This window comes from Oncorhynchus keta, chromosome 21 (genome assembly GCF_023373465.1).
Source record: "Oncorhynchus keta strain PuntledgeMale-10-30-2019 chromosome 21, Oket_V2, whole genome shotgun sequence".
Classification (NCBI taxonomy): Eukaryota; Metazoa; Chordata; class Actinopteri; order Salmoniformes; family Salmonidae; genus Oncorhynchus; species Oncorhynchus keta.
In genome coordinates this window covers 33,327,222-33,350,520 of record NC_068441.1, presented here as the reverse complement: position 1 = coordinate 33,350,520, position 23,299 = coordinate 33,327,222, and the positions used below count along the sequence as shown (strand labels likewise).

At 42.9% G+C, this 23,299-nt stretch overlaps 1 protein-coding gene across 4 annotated transcripts in view; it reads right to left on the bottom strand.

Moving 5' to 3' along the window:
* The window catches only part of LOC118376044 (receptor-type tyrosine-protein phosphatase gamma-like), a 305,336-nt gene that overhangs the window by 158,403 nt on the left and 123,634 nt on the right, over positions 1-23,299 (bottom strand). For all 4 annotated transcript variants that reach the window (XM_052473725.1, XM_052473726.1, XM_052473724.1 and 1 more), the window contains one exon: positions 10,777-10,956. In XM_052473725.1, coding sequence (XP_052329685.1) covers positions 10,777-10,956 — 180 coding nt within the window. The remainder of the gene's footprint in view (positions 1-10,776; positions 10,957-23,299) is intronic.

Below are 23,299 nucleotides of genomic sequence, written 5' to 3'. Positions count from 1 at the left end.
ACACATGCTACCGACGAGCCAGATAGCTAGCTATGTAGCTAGCAAGGTTTCAATGGAGCATGATTCGCCTGGAATAGCTAACCAACTTTTCCAGCGCTGTAAAAGCTCTTGTCTGTGACAATATTGACAATCCAGAGTTCCAATGCGGCAATTGTTTGCTTGCCAGGGATTACAGGAATGAGGTGGCTATATCCTTGGAACTATCCTTGGAACTATCCTTGGAACTTTCTCAACTCCTGTTGCTGGATGCTGCTCAGGCCTGATGGATGTGTCCCCGCCTTGTCATCTGTCCCTATCCGAATGGCCTGTGCTACCTGGAACTGGCCTGCCAAGGAAGTCTTCTCCATCTTGTAGTGGAGTAGACGGAGAACAGCAAGAGGATTGTTCCAATCAGCGCTGGTACCATGTCACAAGTCACGGAAACCGAAGGCAGTGACATGCCGCAAAGCAGACTGGAGTGTCTGTGAGAGGTTTGGAGCAGATTGACAGAAGGAATAGTTTCCTTGCACTAGTGCCTGATCTACCTGCGCCTTCGTCGTTGGGATTGCCTGTGTCTGTGACGGCTCAGCTGACTCCAACTACACTGACTCCAGCAGTGGCTTCGTCGTCGAGTTCGGTTCCTTTACCTCTCCTGGCGATAATCTGGACCGATCTCCGGGAGCAGCGGGCGAATGTTATCCTGCTTCTTGTGGGCCCGTGAAAACGTTTCAGCGAATTGTGTGAGGGGTAGGAATGGGCGGATTTCTCCATCCTCTTCTCTGGCCATTGTATTGGGAAGTTCAATGGTGAGAAAAGTCCCTGGAGCAAAAACGTTGTGCTATTCAGGATCACAAGTACAGGACATCACTAAGCTGCTCCCAAACATCTTAAACCTGCATCAGGAATATTTATATCTATCAGGAATATTTATATCTATCATGGATTTTAAAGCACTGATTTGGTCGCTGTTTGACACCAACAAACACCCCATAATATCGGGCCCTGTACCCTCCCTAAATCATGGCATTGGACATTTCAGCAGACTTTTATCCCTCCATAACTGGCTACGAAACTATTGCAGCTCTGTGTGTGTATCATTTTTTTGACCATTTTGACACCTTCTGGAAACAAAGCTTGGTTTATAAGGACGATGGGATCCACCCAAATAATTTGGGTTCCTGGATCCTTTCACAGCATTATAAGGCTGCGTTGAGACAATGACTTATCAATGACCCAAGCCCAGCTCAGTTAATCCCTACCGATGTGTACAGCTCACCGTGCAATAACATGAATAACATGAGAAAGTCTATTTCTGCTAAGCTTCCCAGTAAAGCAGTGAAAACAATCAAGCATCCCAGAACAGTGCTAAAAATAGCCCACATTAACAGCTTAAGAAAAAGGTTCATGAAATCAATAATTTGCTAGTAACAGATGACATTCATAATCTGAAACTCACTTAGATAATACCTTTGATGATACAGTGGTAGCAATACATGGTTATACCATCTATACCATCTATTAACATTCCTGTTAAGCTTAGAGAGGATCTCATGTTAAATCATGTTGAAGTAACATAGCTACAGGTTCATCTGCCTCACCTGAAGCCCATTCTAGTGGGAAGCTGCTATAGACCACCAAGTGCTAACAGTCAGTATCTGGATAATATGCCTGAAATGCTTGATAAGGTATGTGATATCAACAGAGAGGTATATTTTCTGGGTGATTTAAATATTGACTTTCATCAAGCTGCCCACTCAAGAAAAAGCTTCAAACTAAACTAGTGCTTGCAATCTGCTTCAGGTTATTAGTCAACCTACCAGGGTAGTTACAAACAGCACAGGAATTAAATAATCAACATGTATTAATTACATAATTACTAATGCTGCAGAAATGAGCTTGAAAGCAGTATCCACATCCATAGGATGTAGTGATCACAGTAGTGTAGCCATATCTAGGAAAAGCAAAAGGCTGGGTCTAATATAGTGTATAAGAGGTAATACAATAACTTTTGTAGTGATTCCTATTTTGTTGATGTAAATAATATTTGTTGGTCTGTGGTGTGTAATGAGGAGCAGACATATGCTGCACTTGACACATTTATGAAATTGCTTATTCTAGTTAAATGACTGTAAAACGTGTTAAATTCCCGTGGATTGAATAAATGTATGGTTCAGAGGGATGAGCAAAAGGAATGGCTAATTATTCTGGCTGCACAACCGATTGGCAAAACGTACTGAATATTGAGAAATCATGTGACTGAAAAAGAATAAGAAACTATACTATGAAACAAAGAAAAATGACAAAGAAGGATATTAAAAGCTTTGGAACACCTTAAATGAAATATTTGGCAAAAAGGCAAACTCAGCTCCATCATTCATTGAATCAGACGGCTCATTCATCACAAAACCGATTGATATTGCCAATTATTCATTGCCAAGATTAGAAAACTTAGGTATGCCAGCAACACTACACATCCAAGTATAACTGATCAAATGATGAAAGATAAGCATTGTCATTTTGAATTCCATAAGTGAGTGTGGAAGAAGTAAAATAATTGTGTGTATCAACAATGACGATGAAGTCACAGGGGTCCGGTTGCAAAATGACTGAGGATAGAGGACGATATTGCCACTCCTATTTGCCATATATTCACATAGCTGACCAATCAGCCTGTTAGTAAACGTTTGGAAAAAATGGTGTTTGACCAGATACAATGTAGTAGTATAGTGTCTTTTTTTTACTGTAAACAAATTGACAACAGACTTTCAGCATGATTATAGGGAAGGAAGGCGCCGAAGCAGAAGGCAGACATTTTACGTGCCCCCAATCTATTGTGTTTTATTGTTCGTTGATCTGCGTTGTTCGTAACTTATTTTTTACTATTTTTGTACATAATGTTGCCGCTACCGTCTCTTATGACCGAAAATAACTTCTAGACATCAGGACTGCGATTACTCACCACAGACAAGCAGAATCCTTTTTCTTCTTTCACGACTCTGACGAGCCCGAGGCGAAGAATATACGGCTCCCTCGGGAACAGGCCCCGACCCCAGTGATCTGCGTTGCCAGCAGCTCTTCGCAATGCTTGAAGCACAGCGCTGTTTATGACTTCAAGCCCATCAACTCCCGAGATTAGGCTGGCAATACTATAGTGCCTATAAGAACATCCAATAGTCAAAGGTATATGAAATACAAATGGTATAGAGAGAAATAGTCCTATAATTCCTATAATAACTACATCCATGATGTTCTGAGCAAGGAACTTAAACGTTAGATTTTTTAACTGGCACATATTGCAATTTTACTTTCTTCTCCAACAGTGTTGTGTTTTTGCATTATTTAAACCAAATTGAACATGTTTCATTATTTATTTGAGACAAAACATGTTTTTTAATGTATTACATTAAGTTAAAATAAAAGTGTTCATTCAGTATTGTTGTAATTGTCATTAGTACAAATATATATACATGTATATAAAAATCGTCCGATTAATCAGTATCTGCTTTTTTTGATCCTGCAATAATCAGTATCGGTATCGGCATCCGCACTGAGCTAAAGGCTACAGCTGCTGCTTTCAAGGAGCGGTCTCAAACCCAGAAGCTTATAAGAAATCACGCTAAGGCCTCCGACGAACCATCAAACAGGCAAAGCATCAATACAGGACACCGGCTCTGACACTCGTCGGATGTGGCAGGGCCTGCAAACCATTAAAGACTACAAAGGGAAGCACAGCCGAGAGCTGCCCAGTGACACAAGCCTACCGGACGAGCTAACCTACTTCTATGCTCGCTTCGAGGTAAATAACACTGAAATATGCATGAGAGCACCAGCTGTACCAGAAGACTGTGTGATCACGCTCCCCAGAGCTGATGTGAGCAAGACCTTTAGACAGAAACATTCACAAGGCCGCAGGGCCAGACAAATTACCAGGACTGCGAGCATGCGCTGACCAACTAGCAAATGTCTTCACTGACATTTTCAACCTCTCCCTGTCTGAGTCTGTAATACCAACATGTTTTAAGCAGACTATCATAGTGCCTGTGCCCAAGAACACTAAGGTAACCTGCCTAAATAACTACCAACACGTAGCACTCACCTCCGTAGCCATGAAGTGCTTTGAAAGGCTGGTCATGGCTCACATCAACATCATCATCCCAGAAACCCTAGACCCACTCCAATTTGCATACTGCCCCAACAAATCCACAGATGATGCAGTCTCTATTGCAGTCCACACGGTCTTTTCCCACCTGGACAAAAGGAACACCTATGTGAGAATGCTATTCATTGACTCCAGCTCAGTGTTCAACACCATAGTGCTCTCAAAGCTCATCAATAAACTAAGGACACTGGGATTAAACACCTCCCTCTGCAACTGGATCCTGGACTACCTGAGGGGCCGCCCCGAGATGGTAAGGGTAGATAACAACATATCCGCCATTCTGATCCTCAACACAGGGGCCCCTCAGTGGTGCGTGCTCAGCCCCTTCCTGTACTCCCTGTTCACTCATGACTGCACGGCCAGGCACGTCTCCAACCCCATCATAAAATTTGCCGATGACACAACAGTGGTAGGCCTGATCACCGACAACAACGAGACAGCCTATAGGGAGGAGGTCAGAGACCTGGCCGTGTGGTGCCAGGGCAACAACCTCTCCCTCAACGTGATCATGGCAAAGGAGATGATTGTGGAGTACAGGAAAAAGAGGACCGAGCACGCCCCAATTCTCATCGACAGGGCATCAGTGGAGCAGGTTGAAAGCTTCAAATTCCTTGCTGTCCACATCACCAACAAATTAACATGGTCCAAGCACATCATGACAGTCATGAAGCGGGCACGACAAATCCCATTCCCCCTCAGGAGACAGAAAATATTTGGCATGGGTCCTCAGATCCTCAAAAGGTTCTACAGCTGCACCATCGAGAGCATCACTGCCTGGTATGGCAACTGCTCGGCCTCCGAACGCAAGGCTCTACAGAAGGTAGCGCGAACGGCCCAGTACATCACTGGGGCCAAGCTTCCTGCCGTCCAGGACCTCTATACCAGGCAGTGTCAGAGGCCCTAAAAATTGTCAAAGACTCCAGCCACCCTAGTCATAGACTGTTCTCTCTGCTACCACACGGCTAATGGTACCGGAGCGCCAAGTCTAGGTCCAAGAGGCTTCTAAACAGCTTCTACCCCAAAGCCATAAGACTCCTCCTGAAAATCGAGTCAAATGGCTACCCAGACTATTCGCATTGCCCCCCCCCCCCCCACCACTGTCACTCTCTGTTGTCATCTATGCATAGTCACTTTAATTAACTCTACCTACATGTACATGCTACCTCAACTAACAAGTGCCCCCACACATTGACTCTGTACCTGCACCCCCCTGTATATATTATTTTTTACTGCTGCTCTTTAATAACTTGTTACTTTTATCTCTTAATCTTATCCATATTTTATAAACTGCACTGTCCGTTAAGGGCTCGTAAGTAAGCATTTCACTGTAAGGTGCCCTGTTGTATTCGGCGCATGTGACTAATATAATTTGATTTGACATTCAACAAGCACCACACATACACAAATTACTGATGATTGGCTGAGAGAAATGTAGGACTTCAGTTCGGCTTTTGACATTATCGATCATAGTCTGCTGATGGAAAAACATGTGTTAAGACTTTACAGCCCCTGCCATATTGTGGATAAAGAGTTAACTGTCTTACAGAACACAGAGTTCTCCAACATAATCCAGCTACAATAAGGAATTTTCCAGGGCAGCTGTCTAGGCCCCTTACTTTTTTCAATCTTTACGAATGACATGCCACTGGCCTTGAGTAAAACCAGTGCATCTATGTACGCAGATGACTCAACACTATACACGTCAGTTACTACAGCGAGTGAAATCACTGCAACAGTTAGTTTCAGAATGGGTGGCAAGGAATAAGTTAGTCCTGAAATATTTACAAAACTGAAAGAATTGTAAACTGTCATGCTCAAAAGATACTGATAAAACAGTAGCTAAGATGAGAAGTCTATCCATAATAAAGCGCTGCTCAGCCTTTCTAAAAACACTAACAACAAGGCAGGGCACACAGGCTCTAGTTTTGTCGCATCAGATAAAAATACACCTTATTTAACAGTGGGGACTATGGAGACACACACACAGGCACAGACACACATGATAAGACACTGTACACACACGTACACATGCATGTTGTATTGTAAATATGTGATAGTGGAGTAGTGGCCTGAGGGAACACACTAAATGTATTGGGTACATAATGAAATATAATGTCATGTCATATTTTAAATGTTATATAACTGCCTTAATGTTGGGGGCGGCAAGGTAGCCTAGTGGTTAGAGCGTTGGGCTAGTAAACGGAAGGTTGCAAGTTCAAATCCCTGAGCCGACAAGGTACAAGTCTGTCGTTCTGCCCCTGGATAGGCAGCTAACCCACTGTTCCTAGGCCATCATTGAAAATAAGATTTTTTTCTTAACTGACTTACCGAGTTAAATAAAGAAAAACAAATGGTGCTGGACCCCAGGAGGAGTAGCTGCTGCCTTGGCAGGAACTAATGGGGATCCTTAATAAATACACAATTAAGCCATCAATTAACCTCTGCAACCTCCAGTAAACATGCTCTGTCAGGGAGATATCCATGTTTGATCAAAGGGCTTGGACTAGCTTGCTAGCTACAGCCTTCCCTGGGCTTTCTACATTTAAATACATTATCAAACACAGTTTAATTAGCATTAACGGTTGACAGCTTTTTTTTCATCATGAGGCAAGCAAGAGAACTTGCACATTTTAGAGACAAAACAAGACTTTGCAGTTTGCTTTGAAGTCTTGTTGAAGTCTTGTTGAAGAATTCCCCTTTCAGGAGTTGGGAAATGTAATTATAAGTAAAGGCTTTGGCCGTGTGTGGTGTAAACACTAAACACTGATGCTGGATTTCTAGTTTCCCGTCACACAACATATGGGCCTGTATTCGAAGAGTGATGTGCTGATCTAGGATTAGTTATGCCTTTTAGATCATAATGAAAAAGATTATATCGTGATCCTAGAACAGCACTCCTCCCACACTGAGACGCTTTATGAATACAGGCCACGGAACTCCATCGTATGTGAACAACTCTGACATTTCCCCTCTCTGTCCGTGGCGTGGTAGCTAAGTGAGTGTGCTCTGTGCATGTTTCGATGAATCCAAAACTCTTGAACATCTCTCCAGCTGATATTATTAGCCAGATTAGGCCCCTGATCCCCCTGACTGTTATAGGTGGATTAAGCCTAGCTGGGCCCTCTAGAAAAGATACAGCTACAGCAAGGCTTCTTTTATTAACAAAGCCAACTGAGGAGAGGAGAGGAGAGGAGAGGAGAGGAGAGGAGCATGAGGACAAACAAACCCAGAGTGACTGTACAAAAACAGAGCTGTGGAAACAAGCAGTGTCACGGGAGGGAGGGAGGGCGGGCGGGAGAGAGGTGGGAGGAAAATGAGAGAAAGAGAGAAAGGTAGACAGGACAAAAGACAGTGGAAGAGATGGACAGTATGAATGAGGGGAAAGAGAGTGTGAGAGAGAGAGATGGCTGTACATGTCTACCAGGCTAGGGTTTGTGAAAAGGCCCCAGATCCAGGAGATTTTCACAAGCTCCTTCAAGCACACTATAAACATACAACCACACAGCTGAAAACTGATCCCCCTGCTATGGACAGTGTCATAGTCAACCAAACATGCATACACATGCCATGAGACACATGCAGATGCACACAGAAGAGGAGATGAGAGTAGTGTTGCCACGATACCATAATTCTTACTTTGATACAAATACCAGAATTAGTATCACAATACTCAATACCATCATGATACTCAATACTATCACAATACTCAATACCACCGCGATACTCAATACCATCACAATACTCAATATCATCACGATACTCAATACCATCACAATACTCAATACCATCACAATACTCAATTCCATCACGGTACTCAATTCCATCACGGTACTCAATACCATCACGGTACTCAATACCATCACGATACTCAATACCATCACGGTACTCAATACCATCACGGTACTCAATACCATCACGGTACTCAATACCATCACAATACTCAATACCATCACGATACTCAATACCATCACAATACTCAATACCATCACAATACTCAATACCATCACAATACTCAATACCATCACAATACTCAATACCATCACAATACTCAATACCATCACAATACTCAATACCATCACGGTAATACTCAATACCATCACGATACTCAATACCATCACGGTACTCAATACCATCACGGTACTCAATACCATCACAATACTCAATACCATCACGGTACTCAATACCATCACAATACTCAATACCATCACGGTACTCAATACCATCACGGTACTCAATACCATCACAATACTCAATACCAAAACAATCCAACAACAAAAAAAGTCACAGAATGGCACTTGATCCAGACAGAGTTATATCACTACATTTAAACGTTTTTTTAGACACCCATGTATGCAATAATTAATCAATTATACAATCAATTTCATGTAACTTTTACCAACTTAACTCCAAAATAACAATGGTCTTAATTAATTTGAATGATAAACTGGGTAAATCCAGATGGAGCCTAGATCTATTCCCAATGCCGGTGAATGCATATTATTCAATAGGAGTATGTGCATGCATTGAGTTATTGAGCTTCCTTTAGCTGATTTCATGGCTAGTTAATTCAGCTGTACGCTAACAAGGAAGGTTAGTCTACAATTAAAGCTGGAAGCTACTGAGACTGTCTTGCATTGTAAAAGTGTTCTGGCCTCTATGGACATAGTTTTGCCGCCCTATGGGGCTCCAAATCACGGCCGGTTGTGATTCAACCTGGAATCAAACCAGGGTCTGTAGTGACGCCTCTAGCAGTAAGATGCAGTGCCTTAGACCGCTGTGCCACTCGGCAGCCCGATAGGTAATGAACAGTTAAAACAGTTCTACATGCCGTGTTGCATTATTCAAACTGTTCTGGAGCGGGTCGAGAGCTTCAAGTTCATTGGAGTCCACATCACCAAGGGCTTACCATGGTCCACACATACGCGCATAGTTGTAAAGAGGACACGGCAGCACCTCTTCCCCCTCAGGAGGCTGAAAAGATTTGGCATGAGCCCTTGGATCCTCAAAAAGTTCTTAACTGGCCGCTTGGTATGGCAAATGCACCACCCTTGACCACAAAGCGCTACAGAGAGTGATGCAGACAGTACAGTACATCACTGGGGCCGAGCTCCCTCTATATCAGAGGAAGGCTGAACAATTGCCAAAGACTTCCACCACCCAAGCCATAGACTGTTCACTCTGCTACCGTCCAGCAAATGGTACCGGAGCATCAGCTCTCAACTGGCTCCGAGACAGCTTCTACCCTCAAGCCATAAGACTGCTAAATAGTGGTACCCTAACTATCTGCACTGACTATATATACACCCTCACACACACACACACACACACACACACACACACACACACACACACCCTCACACACACACACACACACACACACACACACACACACACACACACACACACACACACACACACACACACACACACACACACACACACAAAATAATTGACTGCTGCTACTCTGTTCTTTATTTTACTCTTATTATTATCTGTCCTGATGACTAGTCACTTTACCTTGCCTTCATGTTTATCTACTCTACCTCAAATGCCTTGTACGTCTGCACAATGATCTAGTAATGGTACACCCTGTATATAGTTTAATTCCTGTGTATTTCACTGTATTCGTTGTGATACCATGGAAAGGGTTCATTAGCAATAATTTCACAGTAAAGTCTATACCAGTTCTATTCGGTACATTTGATATAATTTGATTTGGGGAGCTTGCAATGCAGCCCAGACAGCTCTTGCAATTATTATTATTTATTTTTTTACCTTTATTTAACCAGGCAAGTCAGTTAAGAACATATTCTTATTTTCAATGACGGCCTGGGAACAGTGGGTTAACTGCCTGTTCAGGGGCAGAACGACAGATTTGTCCCCTCCCCACTCCCAGACAGTCCTAGCAAAATGATTGCTTGAGAAATAGCTCTTTGCTAAGAAGCAATTTTTGTTTACTCTTGACCACTAACTGAAAACGAGCAGAGTATGGTATTTCATTGTTACCCAGAAATTGATATAGAAATTTGCCTGGGGAATTCTTTTTTTAGCTGAAGACTTCTGGACGCTGGCCAGTCAAAACACAGCTCAAAGCCAAAGCGGGTCAAGGCACCATGCAGAGAAAGTTGTAAAATCATTCAGAATCAACTATTAAGATCTAGACCCTTTGTGTTTACTGTAATTATAATGTTGGCAGGAACACGCAAGGTGAAGTTTAACACTCATAACCAAATAGTGTGTATTTATGTATCGTCTCGACCAGCTCCGCTAAAGAATTCGAAACCTAAGCCTGTTCTACTCCAATAGTTATTTTTTTCTCTTCGTGGTATCCAATTAGTAGTTACAGTTTTGTCAAAAGCTGGGCCAATTGTGGACAAAGCTGGGCCAATTGTGCGTCGTCCCATGTCGTGGCTGGCTGTGACTGAGTCTGGACTCAAACCAGGATCTCAAGTGGCACAGCTAGCACTGTGATGCAGTGCATTAGACCAGTTCTGTTGAAGTGAAGGAATCTATAACCTGTTATCTAACCTGAGCATTGAGGATAGCACCAATCCCTGTCTCACCCTGCTAAGGAAGTGAAAATCTGTTGAATTCAAAGAGTTCTGAATGGATGAATGAATGAATGAGGGCACGCTAACCTGTCTTCCCTGTGTTCTTCATGGAGGTCTTGTTGGACGACTCAGCGTTGAACCCATTGAGGGTCAGCTCCTGGTACTCCTGAGAGACCTGGGCATCCTCGTCTGAAATATCCACTGGTGATTGGTTCCTCTCCACACACTCAGGGTAGGAGGAGGCCCAGCCCCCAGTCCCGTGGGTCCCTGCAGGAAGAGGGGAGAGAGAGTCAGTTACACCATCCACAGCACTAAGATCTGGGACAAAAAAAACGTCTTCAAAAAACGTCTCAGAGTCCTACAGTTCCTAAATAGAGACAGAGAGTGAAACCCCACCTCCCACCTTTCTCTTTGCAGTGAAAGAGACAGTGAGCCAGTAGAAAAGTCTACTTCCTGATTCACTGTCTGCTCTTCTAATCCTCTCTCACACCCACAGAATAATCCCCCAAAGATGTGGCTGTTCTTGATCTGTTCACTGCTACACATTTCAATGTTTTTATTTACCTTTATTTAACCAGGTAAGACCCATTGGGGTTAAAAACCTATTTTGCGAGGGCAACCTGGCAAGAAGGCAAAACATAGAAATAGCAGCATGTACATAAAATATTACAGAAATACTAAAATACCCCCCACACACACACCTGAGGAGCAATCCACTGCAGTCATGTTTTTTTCCAGATGAATTTGTCACCAGTTTCTCATGCTGAAGCAGTAAACTAGACCCCTGAGTGCTACAGATTTGTCCATCAAGTTAAATTAGGATGAATCGTCTTCTCCCCGTTCCACATACTGCCTGGAAGCGTGCATTGATTGGCCAGGTCTGGATTCTATGGAAGCGCGGCCGCTATGGATCTGGGCTGTGCTTCTTACTAATAGCGGCATCAGTAAGCTGGAGTGAAGTCATCATTCATCGCTTGTGTCTGTCTGTACCAGCGCCACTCTAATATCTCACACCACTAAAGAAAAGCACACGCATGCGAACACGCACGCACGCACACACACGCAAACACACACACACACACGTCTTGCCATAGTAATAAGAGCAGATAAAGGAAATATGCTTGCCATACAACAGTGTGCCGAGTCAAGAACACCGTTTGTGTCTCAAAACAACAAGAGAAAATAAGTAGTTCTCATACAGTTAAATAGCATCCCCCTGCACTTCAGCCACAGCAATAACAGATGATAGCTGCTTGCCACTCAACAGGATACTGTTTATACACTGATTGCACAAAACATTAGAAATACCTGCTCTTTCCATGACATAGGCTGACCAGGTGAATTCAGGTGAATGTGATGTGATGATCCATTATTGATGTCACCTGTTAAATTCACTTCAATCAGTGTAGATGAAGGGGTGGAGACAGGTTAAATAATGATGTTTAAGCCTTGAGACAATTGAGACATGATTGTGTACGTGTGCCGGTCAGAGGGTGAATGGGCAAGACAAAATATTGAAGTGCCTTTGAACGGGTTATGGTAGTACCGGTTTGAGCGTGTCAAGAACTGCAACGCTTCTGTGTTTTTCACGCTCAACAGTTTCCCGTGTGTATCAAGAATGGTCCACCACCCAAAGGACACGAAGCCAACTTTACACAACTGTGGAAGCAGTGGAGTCAACATGGGCCAGCATCCCTGTGGAACGCTTTCGACACCTTGTAGAGTCAATGCCTCAACAAAGTGAGGCTGTTCTGAGGGCAAAAGGGGGTGCAACTCAACATTAAGAATGTGTTCCTAATGTTTTGTACACTCTGTGTAAAGGCTACAGTAGGGAGAGAGAGCAGGCTCTGAGGAAATGTCATGTATTTTCTACTTCTGTAAATAAAACCCTGGCTGTCTCAACTTGGTTTGACATATTCCTCTCTCTCACTCTACCAGGTGGAAACACAAATCTAATCCTTTATGGACACATCTGTTTTCTTCAAAATAACAAACCACCTAATTACATGTAAAAAGACATGTTTTCAGGAATGCACATAATAACTACACCACAGATAGAAATAAATGACAAAATAACAGTCAAATAATACGCTCCACAGAAACGTAATAACACACACTTAAACTTGAAACGCTTTTTGATTTTTTCCAGCTGTAGCCTCGAGTTCACTTTTCTGGAAAGCGATCCCTGATCAAAAGCGAGCTCAGAGCTTTCCACGTCTGTATTATTTGTCGGCAACTTATTTGGTAAACAACCTGCAGCTTTATGAAAACAGTTCTGAATGTAGCCTCAAATCCTGATGCCCCTCCTCACTGTCAACAACACCCCCACACACTCATCATGAAGAGTTACAGCACATTTATGTATCCAACCTCTATCATACTGTACCTAACAGTTACATCAATCATTTTCCAATTTATCTTTACAGAAATGTAAGACTAATGTTGAGGGAATTTGTTTAACAGATAATATTATATTGACTATGTACTCACCATGCATACCGTAATTGCATCTATTTATTTTTCCCCCTGGGAGCTATTTCGTCACAGAATGGCAATTGACTTGATTAAACAATGGGTAATTATATGTATTCCTTACAATCTTTGTTTACGTGGCAGAAAATGTTTTCTGTGCCGATGAACAAAGTATACACAATGGGAATTTAGGTTTTTAGTTTAATATATAACCATTGTAATAACCATCCATGAGCTTCTCCCCCGTCCCACTGTTTACTTATGAGGCCCTCTGGCCTTTCCAATCCACAGGAGTTTGACTCAATTTCCCCTGCTAACAGGAAGCCCCTGCTGCCATCCCCATGTCACCCCAGATCAGCTGGGCCCAGGTCAGTGACATAGAGCCAAAACACTGTGAATCAGTATGACTGATGCTCGAAGCAAGCTAGATCTACTCAGGTTTTTCTAAAGCTAACCAGAATCGGTTAGCTTCACATTCCAGCTCAGGCTTCATACATACTACGATGGTGGATATTGCTTGTACACCTGCCGATAACTCGAGCAGGCTTGTAACTGCGTGTGCATGTCGCACGTGGCTAGTCAATCACCAAACTCTTTATTGAGACAATGCTGAAACATCAATCCATGGGCGAGTCAGTGACACATTTTAATTTGTTCCGGAATCAAAATGAAAGAAAAGTTATCTTGCAAATTCAGCAGGCTACGGTGTGAAATAAGCTTTCAGAAGTGCCATCTTTATGTTACCACATATCGTTAATGCCGACTTTGGTGTTCTTATCAGTGCACAACCACAAACACCTTTTCCCCCCACTCCTATCGATAAAATAACTGTATTAAGTCATACAAAAGTGTTACTGTGCGTGAAGATTAAAATGCATTCTGTCATTACCAAATGTGTAATGTGATATATATTACACAAAAAAAAGTGGTTGAAAAAATATTTGAATATGTCCCTTCTCAAATGAAGGGAATGATGACACAATGTTTGCAAGAGGAAGGAAACCTATTTTCATTGGTCCTCAACTCGTGGCTCAATAATCTCATCCAAGGTAGGTGGAGTTAGCCTCTACACCGGAGCAGGTTAGTTCTGAATTATTTGTTGCCATAGAAAATGGACGTGGCTAAAAGTTGAGCCACTTAAATATGACCGGTCATCCCGAGTTGATCTCAGACTTGACCAAAGTGAACTTGATAACTCCTCAAACCTGCTTCGTACCCCTCAGGTCAGTGACACACACACCCAGGAGGGGAAGCCGATTGGGATGACTGAACAGACAGACGAACGCACACACACACACACACACACACACACACACACACACACACACACACACACACACACACACACACACACACACACACACACACACACACACACACACACACACACACACACACACACACACAGGTGGGTATATGTAAGCAACACTGGGGATTGGTGGGATGGAAAAGTTTGACCGCCACACCAGAGAGACAATTTACTGGACCAGTGAACAATGTGAACAAAGACAGGTGATATGTTCAGTTGGGCTGGATGACAGACATGTTATAGAACGTTAACGACACAGTTGGCATTGTAGTTAGTCTTGCATAGCGTCTTGTGATCGAGGAGAAGCAGGGAAATCCAGGCTAGGATTTCTTTCACAACGGCTGATAGAGTACATGCCCTGGTAGAGGAATAAAGGAATATGCTGTCTTTTCAGGAGGGGCTTTCCACGCCTCACTAGCCATAGACATTGTCCTACTCTGCACATTTACCTATTCCTACTTAACACTGTAGTAAGATACTAGAACACGTTTAGCTGAAAAGGAAAATACTAATTCTGGTGAAACAAAGGATTTCTCCAGTACGTTGGTTAAAGAGAGGCAATGAGGCTACTCTGAACGTGAAGACCCTATAATACAGTACAATGCTGTTGGCTGAAAAGAAAAGGCTGGTAGCTAGCACTGTCAGGATGAAACCACTGTTTGTTGAAATCTGTTGCATTATTCCCCGGTTTATTGGCTCATAAAGAGGAGAAGAGCCTCAAATACAGTTCTCTCTGTGTGAGTGTTACAGTTGAGGGTGACTCACTGTTTAAAACTTCTTAGGGCTGTTAACGGGATCAATATGACAACAGCCAGTGAAAGTGCAGGGCGCCAAATTCAAAACAACAGAAATCTCATAATTAAAATTCCTCAAACAAACATGTATCTTATACCGTTTTAAATGTAATCTTCTTGTTAATCCCACCACAGTGTCCGATTTCAAATAGGCTTTACAGCGAAAGCACCACAAACGATTATGTTAGGTCACCACCAACACAGAAATATTCAGCCATTTTTCCAGCCAAAGAGAGGAGTCACAAAAAGCACAAAGATATACAATTAATCACTAACCTTTAATGATCTTCATCAGATGACACTCACAGGACTTCATGTTACACAATACATGTATGTTTTGTTTGATAAAGTTCATATTTATATAAACAAATCTCAGTATACATTGGCGCGTTACGTTCACTAGTTCCAAAAACATCCGGTGATATTGCAGAGAGCCACATAATTTTACAGAAATACTCATTATAAATGTTGATAAATACAATTGTTAGACATGGAAATATAGATATACCTCTCCTTAATGCAACCGCTGTGTCAGATTTCAAAAAAACTTTACGGAAAAAGCAAACCATGCAATAATCTGAGACGGCGCTCAGAAGAAAAAAAATGTATTCGCCATGTTGGAGTCAACAGAAATCAGAAATAACATTGTAAATATTCCCTTATCTTTGATGATCTTCATCAGAATGCACTCCCAGGAATCCTAGTTCCACAATAAATGTTTGTTTTGTTCGATAATGTCCATTATTTATGTCCAAGTAGCTACTTTTGTTAGCGTGTTTAGTACACAAATCCAAACGCTTGTGCAGGTCCAGCCGAACGTCGGACGAAAAGTTCAAAAAGTTATATTACAGGTCGAAGAAACTTGTCAAACTAAGTATAGAATCAATCTTTAGGATGTTGTTATCATAAATCTTCAATAACGTTCCAACCGGAGAATTCTATTGTCTGTAGAAATACCATGGAACGCAGGTCGCTATCATGTGAAATGTGCATGACCTGACCATGACCTAGCTCTCTGCCAGACCACTGACTCAAAGAGCTCTCATCCGGCCCCACAATACAGTAGAAGCCTCATTCAAGTTTCCAAAGACGGTTGACATCTAGTGGAAGCCTTAGGAAGTGCAATGTAACCAATATCCCACTGTGTACTCAATAGGGGCTGGGTAGAAAATCGACCAACCTCAGATTTCCCACTTCCTGTTTGGATTTCTTCTCAGGTTTTGGCCTGCCATATGAGTTTACATTTACATTTAAGTCATTTAGCAGACGCTCTTATCCAGAGCGACTTACAAATTGGTGCATTCACCTTATGACATCCAGTGGAACAGTCACTTTACAATAGTGCATCTAAATCTTAAAGGGGGGTGAGAAGGATTACTTATCCTATCCTAGGTATTCCTTCTGTTATACTCACATACATCATTCAAACAGTTTTTAGAAACTTCAGAGTGTTCTATCCATTCTATCCAATACTAATAATAATATGCATATATTAGCAACTGGGACTGAGGAGGAGGCCGTTTACTCTGGGCACCTTTAATCTAAGGTACTCAATACTGCCCCTGCAGCCATAAGAAGTTAATTAACCTGCATTTGCCTGTTTGCAAATACTAGTCTTTGATATAACTGGGAAGAGTTACAGTGACTCAAATATTACTCACAGTAACACATTTATACATGCTCACTGTTTCTCAAATAGCTGAAATAGCCATTGTATCTTTTCTTAAAAAGACAAAATTGTAAGAGACGAAGTACATTCATGAACAATGTTCAACAGAGCTTAACTCAAATAACAAGTGTTTTCATGCCACTCCCACACCTTATTGACCAGCCTCCAATAACTTTATCTACTCCAGTTCCATGTTGCAACTTTCTATTCCACTTCCATGTTAGAAATGTTACTATTCCAATTCCATGTTAGAACTCTGTCTCTATTCCAGATCTATTTTAGAGGTCCTAGGAGACTTGTACCATGTTTCCCCCACAGCCCATGTCTCCAGCAGGAGAGAAACAGCAATTGCTGGTTAGTGTCAATACAAATAAATGAATGAGTGTAATAAACCCAACACTGGAACAACTCAAATACTAATTGCACACGTGTCAGTTTTGTCCAAGCGCAACATGCAACAGGGTCTAATCTGGCATTCATTTTCCATCAGAAATAGATTCCAGGCCATTTACCAGCACTGAGATAATTGGGGTCTTTAAAAGTAACAGAGAAAGGGAGGAGCAGAGCTAGGATCAGATAACAAAGGGTTGTGAAGTCGGTTAATTATTCTCAATGTCATCAATCAGGCTGACTGTAATCCTAGTGGCTGGCTCTGCCTCTGCTGCCAGTGAATGGATGGAGGGAACAGTCACACTTCGGGCAGAAAGACTACAGAAATGAGAACTTGGATGTGCAACATCTAACCAAGCTGCAATAAACCCAGTCAAGTCAACTCAACCATCTGGCTCAAGGACCATATAGCGAAAGATGCACTGTATGCTAGTTCAGGGTAGCAGTGAGGTGCTACCCTTAACTAGCCTTCAGGCCACCGTTCACTATATGGTCCGTCGAGCCGGATGGTTGACTTGCCTTGAATGCATTTATTGTAGGTTGGTTTACAAAGACAGTCCAGTGACGTCAGCATTAAAGATGAGTGGGGGGATTTATATAGTTACATTTCGTGACATTCTTTTTGAACTATATTATATCGGTACTTGACTCAAAGTATCGATGTGTAAAGAAATATATACGCAACCGTTCAAAAGTCTGGGGTCACTTGAAATGTCCTTGTTTTTGAAAGAAAAATAAATAAATTGTCCATTAAAATAACATCAAATCGATCAGAAATACAGTGAAGAAGTGTACAACGCTGTGTACTACTCCCTTCACAGAACAGCGCAAACTGGCCTTAACCAGAATATAAAGAGGAGTGGGAGGCCTCGGTGAACAACTGAGCAAGAGGATGTAGATATATTTTCTACATTGTGGGAAAATAGTGAAGAACTCAAAACTATGAAATAACACATATGGAATCATGTAATAAACAAAACTGTGTCAAACATATACAAATATTTCATATTTGAGATTCTTCAAAGTAGCCACCCTTTGCCTTGATGACAACTATTGGCAGTCTCTCAACCAGCTTCATGAGGAAGTCCATTGGAATGCATTTCAATTAACAGGTGTGCCTTGTTAAAAGCTATTTGTGGAATTTTCTTCCTTATTCATGCATTTGAGTGAATCAGTTGTGTTGTGACAAGGTAGGGGGGTGGTATACAGAAGATAGCTAGATTATAGATAGATAGATAGATAGATAGCGCTATTTGGTAAAAAAAACAAGTCCATACTATGGCAAGAAGAGCTCAAAAAAGCAAAGAAAATGACAGTCCATCATTACTTTAAAAACGTCAAAGGTTTCATCACACGCGGTCGCAAAAACCATCAAGCGCTACAATGAAACTGGCTCTCATGAGGACTACCAAAGGAAAAGAAGACCCAGAGTTACCTCTGCTGCAGAGCATAAGTTCGTTAGAGTTAAATGCACTTCAGAAATGGCAGCCAAAATAAATGCTTCACAGATTTCAAGTAACAGACACATCTCAACATCAACAGTTCAGAGGAGACTGTGTGAATCAGGCCTTCATGGTCAAATTGTTGCAAAGAAGCCACTAATAAAGGTAACCAATAAGAACAAGAGGCTTGTTTGGGACAAGAAACACGAGCAATGGACATTAGACTGAAAATCTGTCCTTTGGTCTGATGAGATTTTTGGCTCCAACCGCCGTGCATTTGTGAGACGTAGAGTAGGTGAACTGATGATCTCCGTATGTGTGCTTCCCACCGTGAAGCATGGAGGAGGAGGTGTGATGGTGTGGGAGTGCTTTGCTGGTGACAATGTCTGTGATTTATTTACAATTCAAATCAAATCAAATGTATTTGTCACATACACATGGTTAGCAGATGTTAATGCGAGTGTAGCGAAATGCTTGTGCTTCTAGTTCCGACAATGCAGTGATAACCAACAAGTAATCTAACTAACAATTCCAAAACTACTGTCTTATACACAGTGTAAGGGGATAAAGAATATGTACATAAGGATATATGAATGAGTGATGGTACAGAGCAGCATACAGTAGATGGTATCGAGTACAGTATATACATATGAGATGAGTATGTAGACAAAGTAAACAAAGTGGCATAGTTAAAGTGGCTAGTGATACATGTATTACATAAGGATGCAGTCGATGATGTAGAGTACAGTATATACGTATGCATATGAGATGAATAATGTAGGGTAAGTAACATTATATAAGGTAGCATTGTTTAAAGTGGCTAGTGATATATTTACATCATTTCCCATCAATTCCCATTATTAAAGTGGCTGGAGTTGGGTCAGTGTCAATGACAGTGTGTTGGCAGCAGCCACTCAATGTTAGTGGTGGCTGTTTAACAGTCTGATGGCCTTGAGATAGAAGCTGTTTTTCAGTCTCTCGGTCCCAGCTTTGATGCACCTGTACTGACATCGCCTTCTGGATGATAGCGGGGTGAACAGGCAGTGGTTCGGGTGGTTGATGTCCTTGATGATCTTTATGGCCTTCCTGTAAGTTTGCCCCCGGTGATGCGTTGTGCAGACCTCACTACCCTCTGGAGAGCCTTACGGTTGAGGGCGGAGCAGTTGCCGTACCAGGCGGTGATACAGCCCGCCAGGATGCTCTCGATTGTGCATCTGTAGAAGTTTGTGAGTGCTTTTGGTGACAAGCCAAATTTCTTCAGCCTCCTGAGGTTGAAGAGGCGCTGCTGCGCCTTCTTCACGACGCTGTCAGTGTGAGTGGACCAATTCAGTTTGTCTGTGATGTGTATGCCGAGGAACTTAAAACTTGCTACCCTCGCCACTACTGTCCCATCGATGTGGATAGGGGTGTTCCCTCTGCTGTTTCCTGAAGTCCACAATCATCTCCTTAGTTTTGTTGACGTTGAGTGTGAGGTTATTTTCCTGACACCACACTCCGAGGGCCCTCACCTCCTCCCTGTAGGCCGTCTCGTCGTTGTTGGTAATCAAGCCTACCACTGTTGTGTCGTCCGCAAACTTGATGATTGAGTTGGAGGCGTGCGTGGCCACGCAGTCGTGGGTGAACAGGGAGTACAGGAGAGGGCTCAGAACGCACCCTTGTGGGGCCCCCGTGTTGAGGATCAGCGGGGAGGAGATGTTGTTGCCTACCCTCACCACCTGGGGGCGGCCCGTCAAGAAGTCCAGTACCCAGTTGCACAGGGCGGGGTCGAGACCCAGGGTCTCGAGCTTGATGACGAGCTTGGAGGGTACTATGGTGTTGAATGCCGAGCTGTAGTCGATGAACAGCATTCTCACATAGGTATTCCTCTTGTCCAGGTGGGTTAGGGCAGTGTGCAGTGTGGTTGAGATTGCATCGTCTGTGGACCTATTTGGGCGGTAAGCAAATTGGAGTGGGTCTAGGGTGTCAGGTAGGGTGGAGGTGATATGGTCCTTGACTAGTCTCTCAAAGCACTTCATGATGACGGAAGTGAGTGCTACGGGCGGTAGTCGTTTAGCTCAGTTACCTTAGCTTTCTTGGGAACAGGAACAATGGTGGCCCTCTTGAAGCATGTGGGAACAGCAGACTGGTATAGGGATTGATTGAATATGTCCGTAAACACACCGGCCAGCTGGTCTGCGCATGCTCTGAGGGCGCGGCTGGGGATGCTGTCTGGGCCTGCAGCCTTGCGAGGGTTAACACGTTTAAATGTCTTACTCACCTTCTGTAGCTCAGTTGGTAGAGCATGGCGCTTGTAACGCCAGGGTAGTGGGTTTGATCCCGGGACCACCCATACGTAGAATGTATGCACACATGACTGTAAGTCGCTTTGGATAAAAGCGTCTGCTAAATGGCATATACATATATATATATATACATATATATATATATACCTAGGCTGCAGTGAAGGAGAGACCGCATGTTTTCGTTGCAGGCCGTGTCAGTGGCACTGTATTGTCCTCAAAGCGGGCAAAAAAGTTATTTAGTCTGCCTGGGAGCAAGACATCCTGGTCCGTGACTGGGCTGGGTTTCTTCTTGTAGTCCGTGATTGACTGTAGACCCTGCCACATGCCTCTTGTGTCTGAGCCATTGAATTGAGATTCCACTTTGTCTCTGTACTGACGCTTAGCTTGTTTAATAGCCTTGCGGAGGGAATAGCTGCATTGTTTATATTCGGTCATGTTACCAGACACCTTGCCCTGATTAAAAGCAGTGATTCGCGCTTTCAGTTTCACGCGAATGCTGCCTTCAAATCCACGGTTTCTGGTTAGGGAATGTTTTTATCGTTGCTATGGGAACGACATCTTCGACGCACGTTCTAATGAACTCGCACACCGAATCAGCGTATTCGTCAATATTTTTATCTGACGCAATACGAAACATGTCCCAGTCCACGTGATGGAAGCAGTCTTGGAGTGTGGAGTCAGCTTGGTCTGACCAGCGTTGGACAGACCTCAGCGTGGGAGCCTCTTGTTTTAGTTTCTGCCTGTAGGCAGGGATCAGCAAAATGGAGTCGTGGTCAGCTTTTCCGAAAGGGGGCGGGCAGGGCCTTATATGCGTCGCGGAAGTTAGAGTAACAATGATCCCTGGTTGCGCAATCGATATGCTGATAAAATTTAGGGAGTCTTGTTTTCAGATTAGCTTTGTTAAAATCCCCAGCTACAATGAATGCAGCCTCCGGATAAATGGTTTCCAGTTTGCAAAGAGTTAAATAAAGTTCGTTCAGAGCCATCGATGTGTCTGCTTGGGGGATATATACGGCTGTGATTATAATCGAAGAGAATTCTCTTGGAAGATAATGCGGTCTACATTTGATTGGGGGGAATTCTAAATCAGGTGAAAAGAAGGATTTGAGTTCCTGTATGTTTCCTTCATCACACCATGTCTCGTTAGTCATGAGGCATACGCCCCGCCACTCTTCTTACCAGAAAGATGTTTGTTTCTGTCGGCGCGATGCGTGGAGAAACCAGTTGGCTGCACCACATCGGATAGCGTCTTCCCAGTGAGCCATGTTTCGGTGAAGCATAGGACGTTGCAGTCTCTGATGTCCCTCTGGAATGCCACCCTTGCTCGGATTTCGTCAATCTTGTTGTCAAGAGACATGACATTGGCAAGAAGAATGCTAGGTAGTGGTGCGCAATGTGCCCTTTTTCGGAGTCTGACCAGAAGACCGCCTCGTTTCCCTCTTTTTCGGAGTCGTTTTCTTGGGTCGCTGCATGCGATCCATTCCGTTGTCCTGTTTGTAAGGCAGAACACAGGATGCGCGTCGCGGAAAACATATTCTTGGTCGTACTGATGGTGAGTTGACGCTGATCTTATATTCAGTAGTTCTTCTCGACTGTATGTAATGAAACCTAAGATGACCTGGGGTACTAATGTAAGAAATAACACGTAAAAAAACAAAAAACTGCATAGTTTCCTAGGAACGCGAAGCGAGGCGGCCATCTCTGTCGGCGCCGGAAGTTCAAGGCACACGTAACCAGTATGGCTAACACAGAATACTGCTGGAATATGCCATCCCATCTGGTTTTCGCTGAATGGGACTATCATTTGTTTTTCAACAGGACAATGACCCAACACACCTCCAGGCTGTGTGTAAGGGCTATTTGACCAAGAAGGAGATCAATGTAATGCTGCATCAGATGACCTAGCCTCCGCAATCACCCAAACTCAACCCAATTAGGATGGTTAGGGATGAGTTGGACCGCAGAGTGAAGGAAAAGCAGCCCAAAAAGTGCTCAGCATATGTGGGAACTCCTTCAAGACGGTTGGAAAATAATTCCAGGTGAAGCTGGTTGAGAGAATGCCAAGAGTGTGCAAAGCTGTCATAAAGGCAAAGGTTGGCTACTTTGAGGAATCTAAAATATATAATATATTTTGATTTGTTTAACACTTTTCTTGTTCACTAAACGCATCAAAAATAGAAACGTCCTCTCACTATCAACTGCGTCTATTTTCATCAAACTTAATGTGTAAATATTTGTATAAACACAACAAG